Source organism: Alosa pseudoharengus, unplaced genomic scaffold (genome assembly GCF_046254945.1).
Source record: "Alosa pseudoharengus isolate Yale_2024_CS ecotype anadromous, Long Island Sound unplaced genomic scaffold, YU_APseudo_1.1 YU_APseudo_1.1_scf_9, whole genome shotgun sequence".
NCBI classification, from domain to species: Eukaryota; Metazoa; Chordata; class Actinopteri; order Clupeiformes; family Clupeidae; genus Alosa; species Alosa pseudoharengus.
This window is the reverse complement of record NW_027468881.1, coordinates 11,894,802-11,909,153: the sequence shown is the minus strand read 5'-3', so window position 1 is coordinate 11,909,153 and position 14,352 is coordinate 11,894,802. Positions and strand designations below refer to the sequence as shown.

Here is a 14,352-nt window from a genome sequence, read left to right as displayed (position 1 = left end):
ATCGAGTGACAGATCACATTCTACACACAGAAATCAATCCCTGAGGAGAGAAAGCTAATGCTTTCCTTTCAGGAAGATGTCTGATCCAACAGGAACTGTGCACACTGTGACCTCCTGTGTGGCTGATGCTTGGCTTGCCTTTAAAAACCCATAAACCTCTCAGCCGCTGTCATCATAGCCAATGAACTCAGAAGCACACTTGCTTCCTGGATGTAGCCGAGATGAAAAAAAAAGATGCCGTGTGTTTTTTAGAGGTTGTGTAGTGTGTGGATATGTTCCATCGACTCTGGTGGCTTCTTCAAAACCTTGCCCAGTTTCCTTTCATGTCAGGGCCATCAGCAGGGCAGTACTTTGCCCCCACGTGCTCCACTCCAATCAGAACTGATGAGGGCTCATTACAGTGCCAGGCACAACAGACACCTTAAGAGAAAGTCCCATATCTTTAATGAGGCCACACTCCTATAGCAATGCAGTCCCTCCACGCAAAGCGCCCTGTGTTCGTCACTACGCTGCATTTTCATCATTAGAGATACAACCTGAGGTTTACTCCAGAGTCTGCTAGTGCCTACCAGTGTGTATGTTTATGTGTGTGTGTATGAAATGCATATCCGAAACATATTACCGGTAGCGGAGGATGTGAAATGTACTGTATATCTCAACTGCTGCCAATAGAAATGCATTAACAATTTTACAAATTATCTGCAAGTTGTTGAGTTGAGATTTAACACATTTTTATAGTAGCCTCTGAATTCATGTCCACACAATGATTATAAACAACACATATGACAAATTTAAATTTAATGGTAGAGGCTGGAGCCTAATAGACAAAACCCGCTCAAGCATATACTACACAGGGTATAATTCATTTTCTTAAAACAGTACAAAATCTACAAAAAAAAAATCCAAAACAGCAACAAATGATGAGTATTAAGAAAACCTTAAGATTGCTCTGCTGACATTTGCATAGGTATGAGGGTCAGGGGATTTTCCATGTAGAGCTCCGTCAGTTTTGTTAATGGTGTTGCTTACAGGCATTTTTATAATTTAAGTAAACCTCAACTTATTTCTAACCAATTTTCCCCATAATAAGAAAGGAGCAAGATCTTGTTGCCGCAGGTGCAGGGAGAGCCACTGAGTGCCATGTGTTCCTTATCGCTGCAAAGATGATGGAGTCACAAACAAGGATAATGAGAAAAAAAAAACAGCAGAAAAACACTCTGCCATTTAAGGGCTGGAGTCTGTGACTCACACTCACATAGAAAAACACCATAAGAGCAGGTGTATTGTGAGGTACAATACTGGATAAATATGGAATATTCTGAGTAAACAAGGGAATTTGGCACTGTGAAACACATCCCACCAGCGCTCATTTAGAAAGGCAGTGATTTTCTCCTGGTCTAATCCTCCACGAGAACCAGATATTTTTCTGAAAGGTAAATATTGGGTTTTAGGTGGTGAAATTGACAAATGGTGATTTTTTTATTTCCGTCACATAAATATTCTAACAAAATATATACTAACAGCAATTATTTTATCAATCCTTTCAGGTCAAAACACATTTTTATGAAATAATGTCAAAATGTAAAAAAATAAAATGCAACAAAAATCTTTGTGTCTGATTCCACACATATTTGGTCAGTCACGATTATCCTTGCTGAAAAGTACCCCTTATGAGATGTTTAAGAATAATTACAGCTCTTCGTGAAGTTCAGTTTCTTTTTATTCCTACTCTATTTGCTGCGTTTGGCCTTGATCTTGTCTGCGTCCTTTGTGCTTGATGCGTCGCTGGGCTGTTGGGACTGAGCACTGAGAGACGCGAGAGCCTGGACTTGCTGGAGACGTCCCTCCAGTTCAGCCTCACAAGCCTGCACCAGGGCGGCAGTTCTGTCTGCGTCCCAGCCAAGGATTTGCTTCATGAAGGCAGCACCCTTATTCACCACCATCTGCAGCAGCCAAAATATAACACATAAAAGTCAGGTTATGTTTTGGCCCACATGTTTGAAGTTTACAACCTCTTGTTGAGATCAACTACTGTTTTGTCTGGATTTATGCCTGAAAGGCAAGAGAGTTAGGAGAAATTAGGGCTGGGCGATATGGCCTAAAAAAAAAAGATTTATTTACGATTTTATTTTGATTGAAATCTGCATTTTTAATGGAAATCTGCATATCCTTCTTTAACAAGCATCTTACTCCATATCTTTAAGCAAATACAGTTGTTTATTTAAGATAAGTGTACGTATGCTTTAACTTTTGTTGTGGGATCCATATTTTTCACACATTCATGACCACTCGCAGTGGGAAAAACAACATAATCACGGGGGCGGTCCCTAATATTCCCAGGTGGCATGAACGGACCATAAGCCTCTATGCTTATGGATGACCTCACTAATGAGCGCCATTACTTTTGACATCAGATCCTGCTTATATTTGCTGCCCATCGGCAGCTGGATAAAATTTAGAGACATTGGACATAGCCTATGCTATACACACACACACACACCTATGCCAGATAATTTAGAGACATTGGACATAGCCTATCATTTTTCAGTAATCGGATTTAGCCTGTGCCAGATCATTTTTCAGTGATTGGATTTAAAAATCGATTTTTATAAAAACAAATCGATTTTTATTAAAAACCTCGATTTTCTATTTAAATCAATTTTATGCCCAGCACTAGGAGAAATTCCATAGTTTGTGCAGTGCATGGCATCATTTTTGCATGAATCAACTGTCAAAACTTGCTCCAAATTAATGCTTAGAGAACATCAACATGATTCCCTAGTCAATTGACTTGATCTCACTTTAAGTTGGTGCTTACGTTTGCAGAGCAACAGCGCCATACAGTGGATATTAGAACACAGTGTATATTAGTTTTGGCCACATACACTGGGTGCCATACAGACACAGAAATCAGGGCCCGTATTCACAAAGTTTTTTTATGGTTAAAAGTAGCTCCCAACTGGCTTCCTCATGAGACAATGTACTGTGTATTGGGGGGGGGGGGGGGGGGGGGGGGGTGCAGTGTGCTGTAAGTATGTTGGGGATGTGTGTTGGAGAAGCTTCCTGATGAAATAATGTGCTGTGTATGTAGGGGAGAGGGGGGGGGGGGGCAGTGTACTGCAAGTATGGTGAAGGGACTTACTATTGCAAGCAGAGCTGGTTTGGAAATTGGACTAATTTTAACATCACTTTTTCCCCTTTTAAAATATATTTTCTTTTTTTATTTGTTTATTTGTTTTGTTGTCTGTCTTGTATGTCTTGGTGTCACGCTGGCGACAACGCCGCTCCGTCCCGCATTTTTTTGTATTTGTTATTTTTTAAATGTATTTGTCTTGTCTTGATGTCATGGGTACGCTGGCGACTACGCCGCTCCATCCGGCATCTTTTGTCTTGTTGTTATGTGTCTTGTTTGTGGAGCGCTTTGGATTGCACTATGTGCATGTTAAATGCGCTTTATAAATAAATCTGACTTGACTTGACTTGACTTGGAGTTCCCATACCAGGTGATGATGCTACCAGTTAGAACACTCTCAACCGCTGAAGTGTAGAAGGCCTTCATGATGGATGTAGAAACTTTGAATTTCTTTAGCTGACGAAGGAAGTAGAGTCGTTGTCTGGACTTCTTCAGAACATATTGAGTGTTAACAGTCCATGTTAAGTCTTCAGTAATGTGGAGACCAAGGTATTTAAAACTTGTGACTCTCTCTACAGGTTGCCCGCTGATCATTAGTGGGGTGTAACTGTAGTTCTGCTGCTGCCTTCTGTAATCCACTACCATTTCCTTGGTTTTATTGACATTCAGTGTCAAGCTGTTAGATTGACACCACTGTGCCACCTCATCAACCTGATCCAAGTAGAGCTGTTTATTGTTGTTACTAATCAGGCCCAAGATCACTGTGTCATCTGCAAACTTGATGATGGAGGTATGACTACTGTTGGCTTTGCAGTCATGTGTGTAGATGTTGTACAGCAGTGGACTCAAAACACAGCCTTGGGGAGCACCAGTGCTGATGGTTAATGTGTCAGATGTCAGACCCCCCACTCTAACCACTTGTGAACGGTTGGTGAGAAAGTCAAATATCCAGTGACACAGGGTGGTGTTCAGTCCTAAGGCCTTCATCTTTGTGACCAAGGTGAGAGGTACTATCGTGTTGAATGCTGAACTAAAGTCAATGAACAGCATCCTCACATAATTCCCATTCCCCTCCTCCAGGTGAGTTAAGGTGGTGTGCATGAGGTTTGAGATGGCATCCTCTGTAGACCTGTTGGCTCTGTAAGCAAATTGGAAGGGGTCGAAGGAGGCAGGGAGGGATGAGCAGATAATGTTTTTCACAAGCTTCTCAAAACACTTCATCACTGTAGACGTCAGGGCTACTGGGCGGTAGTCATTCAGACATGATGGACTTTTGTTTTTCGGTACTGGAACAATAACAGACTGCTTGAGGCAAGTAGGAACTGTCTCTTGAGCCAATGATGTGTTAAAGATATAAGTGAACACAGGAGCTAACTGAGCAGCGCAGGATTTCAAAAGCAAGAGTAACAACGTCATCCATAGCAACAAAGACTAACTCTTAGTTTAGGAGTTGTCACTTTTCCTTACTAAGAGCAGTTCTGAAAGGCTTTGTGAATAACTTTTAAAGGAGAATTCCGGTGTGATATTGACCTAAAGTGTGTTGAAACATGATACCGAGTGTGAATGTCTCATAGCCCATCTCGGCTTGTCCCCTGCACTCCAAAATCTGGTGCTAGTTAGCCGATGCTACCAACAGCTTGTTCAATGGTGGTGCTTCGGCATCGGGCTAGCCGTGCAAATAAATCACTGTTTTACACCATTTACGAGGCTCAATGTATCTCCACACTTCATTGGTATACTACCGAAGGCCCTGACATTTAAAACGAGACATTGAGAACTTTGAAAAAGCACTGGTAGTTTACTTACAAGACGATTTATACAGACAGTATCTTCACAAAGTTTAGCGTTTGCAGCCATCTTGAATTTAGTCACGATAAGTTGAGCGACGAGTAAGAATGAACAGGTATGATAAGGGATCAGATTCCAAAAAGAATTCAGTGGAAATGCATGGATTCCAGTTTCTTCTAGTAGCAGCAACTAGAATCCATGCATTTCCACTGAATTCTTTTTGGAATCTGATCCCTTATCATACCTGTTCATTCTTACTCGTCGCTCGACTTATCGTGACTTCGTGACTTCGTGAAGATACTGTCTGTATAAATCGTCTTGTAAGTAAACTACCAGTGCTTTTTCAAAGTTCTCAATGTCTCGTTTTAAATGTCAGGGCCTTCGGTAGTATACCAATGAAGTGTGGAGATACATTGAGCCTCGTAAATGGTGTAAAACAGTGATTTATTTGCACGGCTAGCCCGATGCCGAAGCACCACCATTGAACAAGCTGTTGGTAGCATCGACTAACTAGCACCAGATTTTGGAGTGCAGGGGACAAGCCGAGATGGGCTATGAGACATACGTTCACACTCGGTATCATGTTTCAACACACTTTAGGTCAATATCACACCGGAATTCTCCTTTAAGAGAAAATTCCTCTGTAAAATGTTTTAGAGCAATTTAGGAGTATTCCTAGTGGTTAAGATAAAATGCTTCGTGAATAGGGGCCCAGAGCTATAGAAAGATCATATATATTTTAATTCATTCATTCATTTAAAGACCCACAAACATTAAAGGACTGTTAAAGTCATGTATGTCTGAATGTGTAAAGTCTCCATGAACCCTAACAGAATAACACTATTGCATTCCTCAATAAATGCAAGACAACAACTAATAGCCTATAAAGCAGTGTCATGTTTGAGCTACTTGCCTGTAGCTCTTGATTGGAGAGCCGTGTCTCTGGGCTTGTCTTGCCCTTCAAGACCATCAGCGTCCTAGTGTGAAACCCTGAGACTGAGTCCACCTCATCCATATCATCAGTCTCAACAGCATCATCATCTGTCAAGGTGGACAAAATAATGAAAGGGAAGTTCAAATGCTGAATTACATATAGATGGTTACTTCCAAACACTGCATTCAGAATACAACAACAGAAAATAACTTTGGCTCTAGAATAAAATGTCTGTATTGCTGAAGGGACAACATTCCACTTCCCCCCTCTTTGTCTTCATGACACAGCAATGCCACCCAGTGGCTCAAAGAATCATCTCACATTTCATGGCACATCCGCTCAGGGAACTAAGTTCAACTCAGACTCAGCCACAGACTAATTCTACATTGCCAGTATTGTGTTCGTAAAAGAGGAGTGGCAGAGGAACTGATACAGTATTTTAGGGGGGGGGGGGGGGAGGAACAGCCAACCTTCTCCCTCCTGACTGGCCTCTTGCTCTCGCTCTTTTTCCACAGTCTTCAGGTAAAGCTGCAGCAGCTCTTTGGACTGCCTGCTCTCCTCTCTCCGGTCCAAGACAGTCTGGAGTGTGTCCTGCAGGGCTTGAGCCTTCTTCTGGGGAAAGCCCAACGCTGACGCCAGGTCTGTGCATGGCACATCCACCAGGGTCTGTGGTTACAAACAATCACAACCCAGGCAATGTTTACAGGAAAGGCATGTTGTTGTTGCTGCTGCTGCCCACTGTATAAATGGATGTGCTGCTTCTGTACTGGAACATACTGATAGAAATGAGAATGGTTGGTTTTGTTCCAGTATAGTGTGAATACACCAATATGGTGCATATTCTACAGGAAAGGGACACTCCTACCACTGGCTGGTAACAACAGCAAGTAAAGTATTCTACTTTTTTTAAAGGTCACAGGATAGCTCTGGTTTGTCATGCAACACATCAGAATGAGGACAGAAGCGGCTTTGGTGTATGTAAAGGTTCTACTATATACAGTAACACAACTTTGGTAGTTTTTGGGACTTTCAGTAGGTGTTTCAAGACTCATCTGTTCACCTTGCACCTGATTAATTAATTCTTATGTATATTTATGTTTTTGAAAACTCATTATTTTCATTGTTGATATTTAATATTGTTATTAATATTGTTGTTATTATTACTATCACTGTTATGCTTAGTGTAGGCTTTTCAACTTTATTTGAATATGTTATTTTTAACACATGTACTGTAAGTCGCTTTGGATAAAAGCGTCTGCCAAATACCATAACCATGTGTGGGGGCAGTGAATTTCACCTGGAGCTCAGCATCAGACAACAGAATGATGCTGGCAAGGTTGTGCTTCAGCTGGGCAGCAAGACTCTGCCAGGCGTCTGTTTCACTGAACACCGTATCCACTTCATCATCATCCAGGGCTATGGATTCTCGGCTTAACCAGGCAGTGCCACCATCAACTGTGAAGAGAGAGAAGACATGTTTATTTTTCTATTTGAAAGCTGAAACTTGTTTTATCAAAACATACTGTCCAAGCTGTAACAGAAAAAGTAACATTTCAAGATTAAGAGAATCTGCTTACTTTTATTGATAGGGGCCCAGGACTCTTTTCCATGCAACAGCATAAACTTTGTGTTGACAGGTAAACACAGGAAATATGCATCATCTTCCACAATAGTTCCATCATCCTCAAGCACCACCGAGACAGACGTGTCAGGGGAGAATCCTAAAGTTTCACCTCCTGGCGGTTGAAATGAGAAAGGTCAAAGGTGGTGCAGGTAGTGAACGTCATCCTATTGTCTTGCTACTACAAAAAAGGAATGTTGCCCTCCTACTTTGCATTAGGTAGGGTGCCAGGTAGGGAGATTCCATCTGTGTGCAGATGTGAAGAAGTAAAGCTGACAACACTCAGACTCTGAATCTTGGCCTAAGTCCTGTTTTACTTGTTTGCATATTGCAACAATAAATAATAAGAGATAAACTGGAATTATGAAAAACATGGTACATGGCTTAAATACTCCAGACAAAAATGTGTTTCGTCACGCCCAGTGGCAGCGTTCTCGGAATGAAAAGCTCGGAACAAACCCATGTCTTCCCCTAACCGGGCAAGTCCGAACACGAATTTATCACCCTGCGTTTCAATATTGCACTACACATGGCGTTGTGGCCTAGGCTATGTGACAGCAACCGGTACTTCTCTTAACACAATAATACGCAAATCCTAATGTGATACAGCAGTCCTTAAATAAAGTCTCTGAATATAGCCTAATGTCTAAGCCAACCCAATCGCCTACAAGTTACAGGAGTCACAAGTTCACTGACATGACAGTTTGTGACTGATGGATGTGTCGTAGGTTATACTACCCTAAAGAACAGATCCCCCTACTAAATAAACTAAATAAAGAGATGGCCGTGATGTCAGCTGTAATTTACAACAATGCAATAAGTGTAATTGTTTATCTGACGTGGCCCTTCGTGTTTCCCCCCGTATTTCTTGGCTGGCATAACCTAAACACACGCACGCACCCTGGACAATTCCGCATTCTTACCTTTCACTTTGAGTTGATCCAATGAATACACTACAAGTCCAACAGATTTTTGACGGCTGAAGTTGCATACTTTACAAGGTTTAAGTTCTGCCATTGCTATTATTGACTTATGTACTATGTACTTTGTCCCACTGAGAGAGATAGTAAAAAGAAAAGCTAATTAATCATGCTGCTGCCCCTGGACAGTTTTCCCTCGATAGGTTTTAAACAGGTTTACAATAACCAGAATCTGGGAAATGGAGTGAGAGCGCTAACGACCAATCTTGCGCTGTCTGTCCGGCATGTCCGGTTACAACCAAACATTACATTACAACGTTAACTTAAAAATTAACAGAGAACAGCACAATGTTACTCTACAACACACTGTAGAAAAAAACTTGACTGATGTGGGCAGTAGCAGAGCCCGTCTATGGCAGTAGTCAGTAGTGTGTCACTTCCTTGTTTGGATGCTGATCACGATCTGCTAGTTCGCCTGCGAGGCGAGTATAGTTGATTGCCTATTACCTACGGCTCTGATGCATGTTAGCTAGCTAGCTAGCTGTACATCGAAGAAGATGGCATCCTCTGAACAACCTGAACACCAAATACAGGTAGTCTACAACATTTGGTGTCGTTCAGTGTGGGTGGCTCTAACGTTCTTATAGCCCCGGGGTATCATGGTGTCGTCTTTAGTTTGCTTAGAAAAGAGCATCTTATTGTTTTCACGTTTTGAAAAAGTTTTAGCCCTTGCTAACGAGCGTCATTGACAGGTGCGGGCCTGCATCGTACTCAAATGTAACTTGTAATAACAATGCCCTCCTTAACTATACTCTCTATACATTTGACAGCAGTTAGCTGCTATACAACTTCAAAATGTGTTAAATCCCGAGCAGTTCCATTGTTAGAGTTAACCTTATTCTGCAAGCTAGCTTGCAGTCAAGAGCTAACAAACAAGCTCCTGCAAAGCGTGTTGTGCTGGCCAGCTTTTAAGGCACTAACGTTAGTCCAACCTAGACGCACATTCTTGTCACAAAACGGTGCATTAGCTTTGTCAAATTATCTCGTGAGTCATGAGCTTTTACTTTGCAGGTGATGTCTCAGTAGTTAAATGACAGTTGACGGATCAGCTATTTCCAGTGTGGTTATTTATCGTGGCTGAAATCGCAAACTGAAGTATCAGCTAAGTCATGTCAAAAATGTCGAAATAAAGCTTGTAGCCTACTTAGTTGAGACAGTATAACATGCCCTGCCAGTTATGGTCCCATGTTGTGCATATAGTATACTAAGTAACGTTGACGGTGAGGTAGTCACAAGTTCTGTTATGTATGCAAACACCGCAGAGCCATTGACCTTTCCATAGATACATGTATAGCGTAGGGACTGATACACTAGTAGTAGGCTACAGTGAACTGTGCTGTAGTGATTATCTCGGATGCTTTGAATTGTTTTCATTTGGGTTTGCCTAGAGTAGGCCAAGTAGGCCTATGTTAGGTGTTTTCATATTCCATGTTGATCAGTTTTAAGCTTATATTCCATGTTGATCACTTTGGTTCACATTTTCGGCTTTTCTTTATATTCTTTGTGGCTAAACAGTCAGGTATTGTCTTTCTAAAAGAAAGGAATTTGCAACTGATGCTATACAGTAGAAATCTTCTTTTCATTCCCATTTTAAGATTATTCTGAAAGTAGAGCAGAAATGTGTAGGACCCCTCATTACACATCTTCATACAGTGAACTGCACATGTTTTAATTGTCAGGTTCTTAGTCTTATCTTTTAGCCTACTTTAATTGCACACAAGCCAGTGACATCTTTCTTGGCTGAGCTCACAATTCCATTGGATATGAGCACAGCATGAATAATTGTAGTATGTCTCACTTCTGGATTCAAGTTAATTTACACAAGTGAATTCAGAGTTTTTGTGTGAAGTCTGCTCTGTTGAGCCACAAGAGGATGCTAGCTGTCACCAAGTAAAGAAATTATAATCACAAAAAACTTGATGAAAGAAATGAAAACACTTTGAGACACTGTGAAAATAAAAACACTTTGACATGCATATTCTAGGCTATCTTCTGAAGGCCTGTATATACAAATCCATGTTTCCAAGTCTTGAGAGCAGTTTTATCAGTGTATCCATGCCTAAATTTGTTGTTGGTATGGCAATAAGCGGAAGAGAATTGGGCTCCTATTCAGCTATTGCATATCGATCCCAGACAAGACTGGCAAGATAATACCTTTTGATAATGAAACTGGGAGATTGCAAATTTATATGGCCATACTTTACTGAAAATGTGTTATCACAAAAACTGAAATGGCCTACAATATTTTGGCATTGAATATACAATGGAGGATTAACTGTATGGAAAGTAGGCCTAAAGATATTGGTCTATAGTTGTTATTTTCTCCATTTTCTCCACAGATGGCTTTGAACAAGAATTAGAGGCACTTCCTCTGTTTAATGCCTGTGGTTAGATAGATGGGTTCAAGCCCAGGACAGTTGTCATCTAAAAAGTGGTAATTACAGACTGGTTAACTCAGCTCTGTTTGAAAACAGAGACTGGAGCAAATTATTTTTCGGTTAATTATTTAGTAATACAGAAGTATTCTGTTTTTAGTTGTTGGTTTGATACCAGTCTTGTGTTTCAGTGTGCGATGCCCCAGTGGAAATGATTCCTCTGCATTCTTGCAACCCAAGTGGAATTGCTCAACATGAGAGTTTTATCTGCACCGCAGAGATTCAGAGTGGAATAGCCTTTCATGTTTGTGGTTGTGTATCCTGTTGCAATTTCAGCAGGGGTAAAGATCATGTGCTTAAAATGCTGAAACCAAAGAAACTGAAACAATACCTAATTAAACAAACACACACAAGGACACACATATCCACATACATAGGTCTACACACAAAGACGTGGACGCACAACCAGTAAAATAATATCTGTTAAAAAATTCTATTCACATTTAAGATACATGACACAAAATTTGTGACTAAAATGGGACAAATCCAACAGCAATACAAGAAGTGGTTCCTCCCTACGAATAGGCCCCATCAAGGTCAGGCAGAACAAGTAGGCCTGTGTTGTGAAACATGAGCAGAGAGAGAGAGAGAGGGGGGGGGGGGGGGGGGATGGAGCCATGGCAAGAGATAGCAGTTGGGCCAAATAGCCAGGCAAAGGGAAGTTGTAAAACGGTATTAAAATGAAGCATATTCAATTCACCTGGTATTATCCGTCTTCAGGCTTTATCTGAAACGTCTGCGGCTGTGTTGTGGCGACGGTCAGTGGGTTACCATATTCAATTAAGCCTCTCAGGCAGACATGGCGCATGCAGAACGGAAGCATCGCACAAATTACCTCTGTGCTATTTTCCTGGTAATAATGTTAGGCTGTCATGTGTTCAGATTTGCCCCAGCAGGTGGCTATTTACCCTTGACTGCCATTTAGGACACGTTTTTTTTTCCATGCACCCCCAGTTTGCCGAGCATGCATGTTTTGCTTGATGTTAGTCGTCCAAAACTGATGAATGAGAACTATCTTTATTACACAGGCTTATCTGTAAAACTATGATCTTATGTTGAGTGTAAAAAGATCTGTGCATTTCCGATGCATTGGAGAAGACCACGTCATATCATGTAGTATTGTATTTGTACCATAGATGGCGCTCTAATGCAAGCTTACATTCTATTTTAGAATGGCTCATCCATCAGAGAAGACGCCACTACGCGGGAAGCTTTGGTAAGACCTTTATGTATTTGTGATACTGCACACATTCTCTTAGACTCTACATTGTATTAATGGGATGATGTGTAGAGGCTGGATGTAAATTAATATAAAAGATAAAATAAAATAAATGTTTCCCACAGAATTGAATTCTATTTGTGGTGGTAGGTTTGCAGAATTAACCTGAATGCAACATTTTTTAACAAATTAGTGCAGTGTGGTTATGATTCTAACCAGATTTAACACAATTTAGTACAACCAGGAAAATCATTGTGTGGTGGTCAATGTTGATATTGTGGTGGGCCGCCACAAATAAGTCAATGTATGGGAAACACTGAAAATACAAAAATTTGAAACACCTTTTGTTTTGTAGAGTGTTGAAAATATGTATTTTTACATACACATTCATCTTTAAACCAAGGTATGGTTTAAATATTGGACTGAAAGAGCTGGTCAAGAAAACAAATGAAAAACAAAAGCATTTTTACCTCAAAACTGAAACAGAAATTGCTTGTCACCATTACTCTCAGATAAGGCTTGAATCCAGCCTTTAGACTCTAAATAGAAATTATACTTGATATATTAGTCAATAACATGAACTCTATCTGTGTAATTGTATTGAAAAGAGAATATGAGATGTTTTGTCATTTAAGACGATGGCAGATTTTGGTTTGTGTGCCAGAACTGGACAGTGTGACTCTGTCTACCCATATTTACTTGACCGTTAACTACATCTATACATCATGATCTTCTAATTTCAAGACAAATCTAAAGGCTCTGCTTGCGTTGTGTTGATCGTGGTGATGACATCTTTGTCATCTCTGGATAATTAACTATGCTATTGTTTCCTGTGTCAATGTAATTTCACGCCATGCATCATGTCTAACAGTGTTTAAGGCTCGCTCCTTAGCAGCGTAAAAAATGTAGATTATTAAGCCTCCTACTGTGGCTGGCTGGTCGAGGACTCGCCTTCTCTCTTTTCTCCCCCTTTTCTCTTTTTGATGAGCTGCTCTTTCCCAGTTAAGTGGATTATTACATTGCGGGATAATTCATGTCACAAGGCATTATTTGGAGGAGGTGAATAATTGAAATTTGTGTCTGAAAGGATTTTATCTGGATGAGAGGAAGGGGACCAGTGGAGAGGTTGGAGGGAGACTCGTATGCGTGCATGCGTGTGTGTGTGTGTGTGAGTGTGTATGTATGTATGCGTGTGTGTGTGACAGGCAGGGGACACCAGTCACGTTAACAGGTTCTGACTCACCTTGGCCCGTCAGCGTGCTCAGGCAGTGCGTTTGCCGCTCCTGGGTGCCACGAAGCTGCGTTGGGCTGGGGAGGCGCAAAAGGCTGACGGCGCCACCGAACGCCAGAAGGTTTAAACCTGAAGCTTCAAGCGCCAGAATGCTACACCACGCCACCCCCCCCCCCTCTCTAGTGCTTGCCTACGGAGCTGCAGAACACTCATTCACTCTTAAACACACACACACACACACACACACACACATACACACACACACACACACACACTCTCTCTCTCTTCTTGGTTTCTTTCTTGCACTCATTCACTCACTCCCTGCCTGCCTGTCTGTTGGTTCCTTTATTCTCCTCTTTGCGGTTCTTTTCTCCTGTCCCACAATCTCTACTCCCTCTCTCTGTTCCCTCCTTCTCTATTCTCTTCTCCTCTCCTCTGCTCTGTTCTTCTCTCCTTCTCTCCTTGCATCACTCTCCTCCTCAGCTTTCCCTTTCCTCCAGTGTCTTGTGACCTAAGGCCCTGACAAACAAGCTGCTCTGTGTATTTATCCGCTTCATAATCGCTGTTTGTTTGTGGGCAAATGGCAGTACCTGGACAGCCCCCCCAGGATCTTCAAAGACTCCACGCTGCTCATTTTAGGAATGAAAACACCAAACAGACCTTTTAACCCTGTCTGCTTGTTTGAAAATAGCGCATGCATTATTGATCATCTCTGGCTCCATGGCATACTATTCCCCCAAGGCCGAGTGTTCGTGTGTGTGTGTGTGAGAGCAAGGGAGGGATGACTGCTGCTGTGTGGTGTTGCCTTGGTAGCAGCTTCCTCAGCGGAACTGGTAGCATGGTTGACCTGGTGCGCTGGGTTGGGCCCACACACACCTTCACCACCTGACCTCCGCTAGGTGCTGAATGGGTGGTGGACTGTGTGTGTGTGTGTGTGTGTGTGTGTGTGTGTGTGTGTGTGTGTGTGTGTGTGTGTGTGTGTGTGTGTGTGTGTGTGTGTGTGTGTGTGTG

At 41.7% G+C, this 14,352-nt stretch overlaps 2 protein-coding genes across 5 annotated transcripts in view; one reads left to right on the top strand and one right to left on the bottom strand.

Moving 5' to 3' along the window:
* Nucleotides 1-781: 781 nt before the first annotated feature.
* On the bottom strand, nucleotides 782-8,784 carry dffa (DNA fragmentation factor, alpha polypeptide). Of its 3 annotated transcripts, none has more exons than XM_076276082.1 (7): nucleotides 8,400-8,784; nucleotides 7,433-7,591; nucleotides 7,153-7,310; nucleotides 6,326-6,521; nucleotides 5,835-5,962; nucleotides 1,694-1,943; nucleotides 782-1,426 (listed from the first exon to the last, which is right to left on the bottom strand). In XM_076276082.1, the coding sequence occupies exons 1-6, from the start codon at nucleotides 8,491-8,493 to the stop codon at nucleotides 1,731-1,733; spliced, it is 948 nt and encodes a 315-aa protein (XP_076132197.1). In that variant the 5' UTR covers nucleotides 8,494-8,784; the 3' UTR covers nucleotides 782-1,426; nucleotides 1,694-1,730. The 3 variants fall into 3 exon arrangements, with proteins under 3 accessions (XP_076132197.1, XP_076132198.1, XP_076132196.1); XM_076276083.1 differs by having other exon boundaries at nucleotides 1,730-1,943; XM_076276081.1 differs by having other exon boundaries at nucleotides 782-1,943.
* A 100-nt stretch (nucleotides 8,785-8,884) lies between these two features.
* The window catches only part of pex14 (peroxisomal biogenesis factor 14), a 59,406-nt gene continuing 53,938 nt past the window's right edge, over nucleotides 8,885-14,352 (top strand). For both annotated transcript variants that reach the window (XM_076276080.1, XM_076276079.1), the window contains exons 1-2: nucleotides 8,885-8,989; nucleotides 12,063-12,107. In XM_076276080.1, coding sequence (XP_076132195.1) covers nucleotides 8,954-8,989; nucleotides 12,063-12,107 — 81 coding nt within the window. In that variant the 5' untranslated portion in view covers nucleotides 8,885-8,953. The remainder of the gene's footprint in view (nucleotides 8,990-12,062; nucleotides 12,108-14,352) is intronic.

Coding starts and splice junctions, on each gene's coding strand:
- dffa (XM_076276081.1), bottom strand. CDS start 8,493: ATGGCAGAACTTAAACCTTGTAAAGTATGCAACTTCAGCCGTCAAAAA. Junction 7,311..7,432: donor CTGGGCCCCTATCAATAAAA/GTAAGCAGATTC, acceptor CTCTCTTCACAG/TTGATGGTGGCACTGCCTGG. Junction 6,522..7,152: donor TGTCTGATGCTGAGCTCCAG/GTGAAATTCACT, acceptor TTGTAACCACAG/ACCCTGGTGGATGTGCCATG.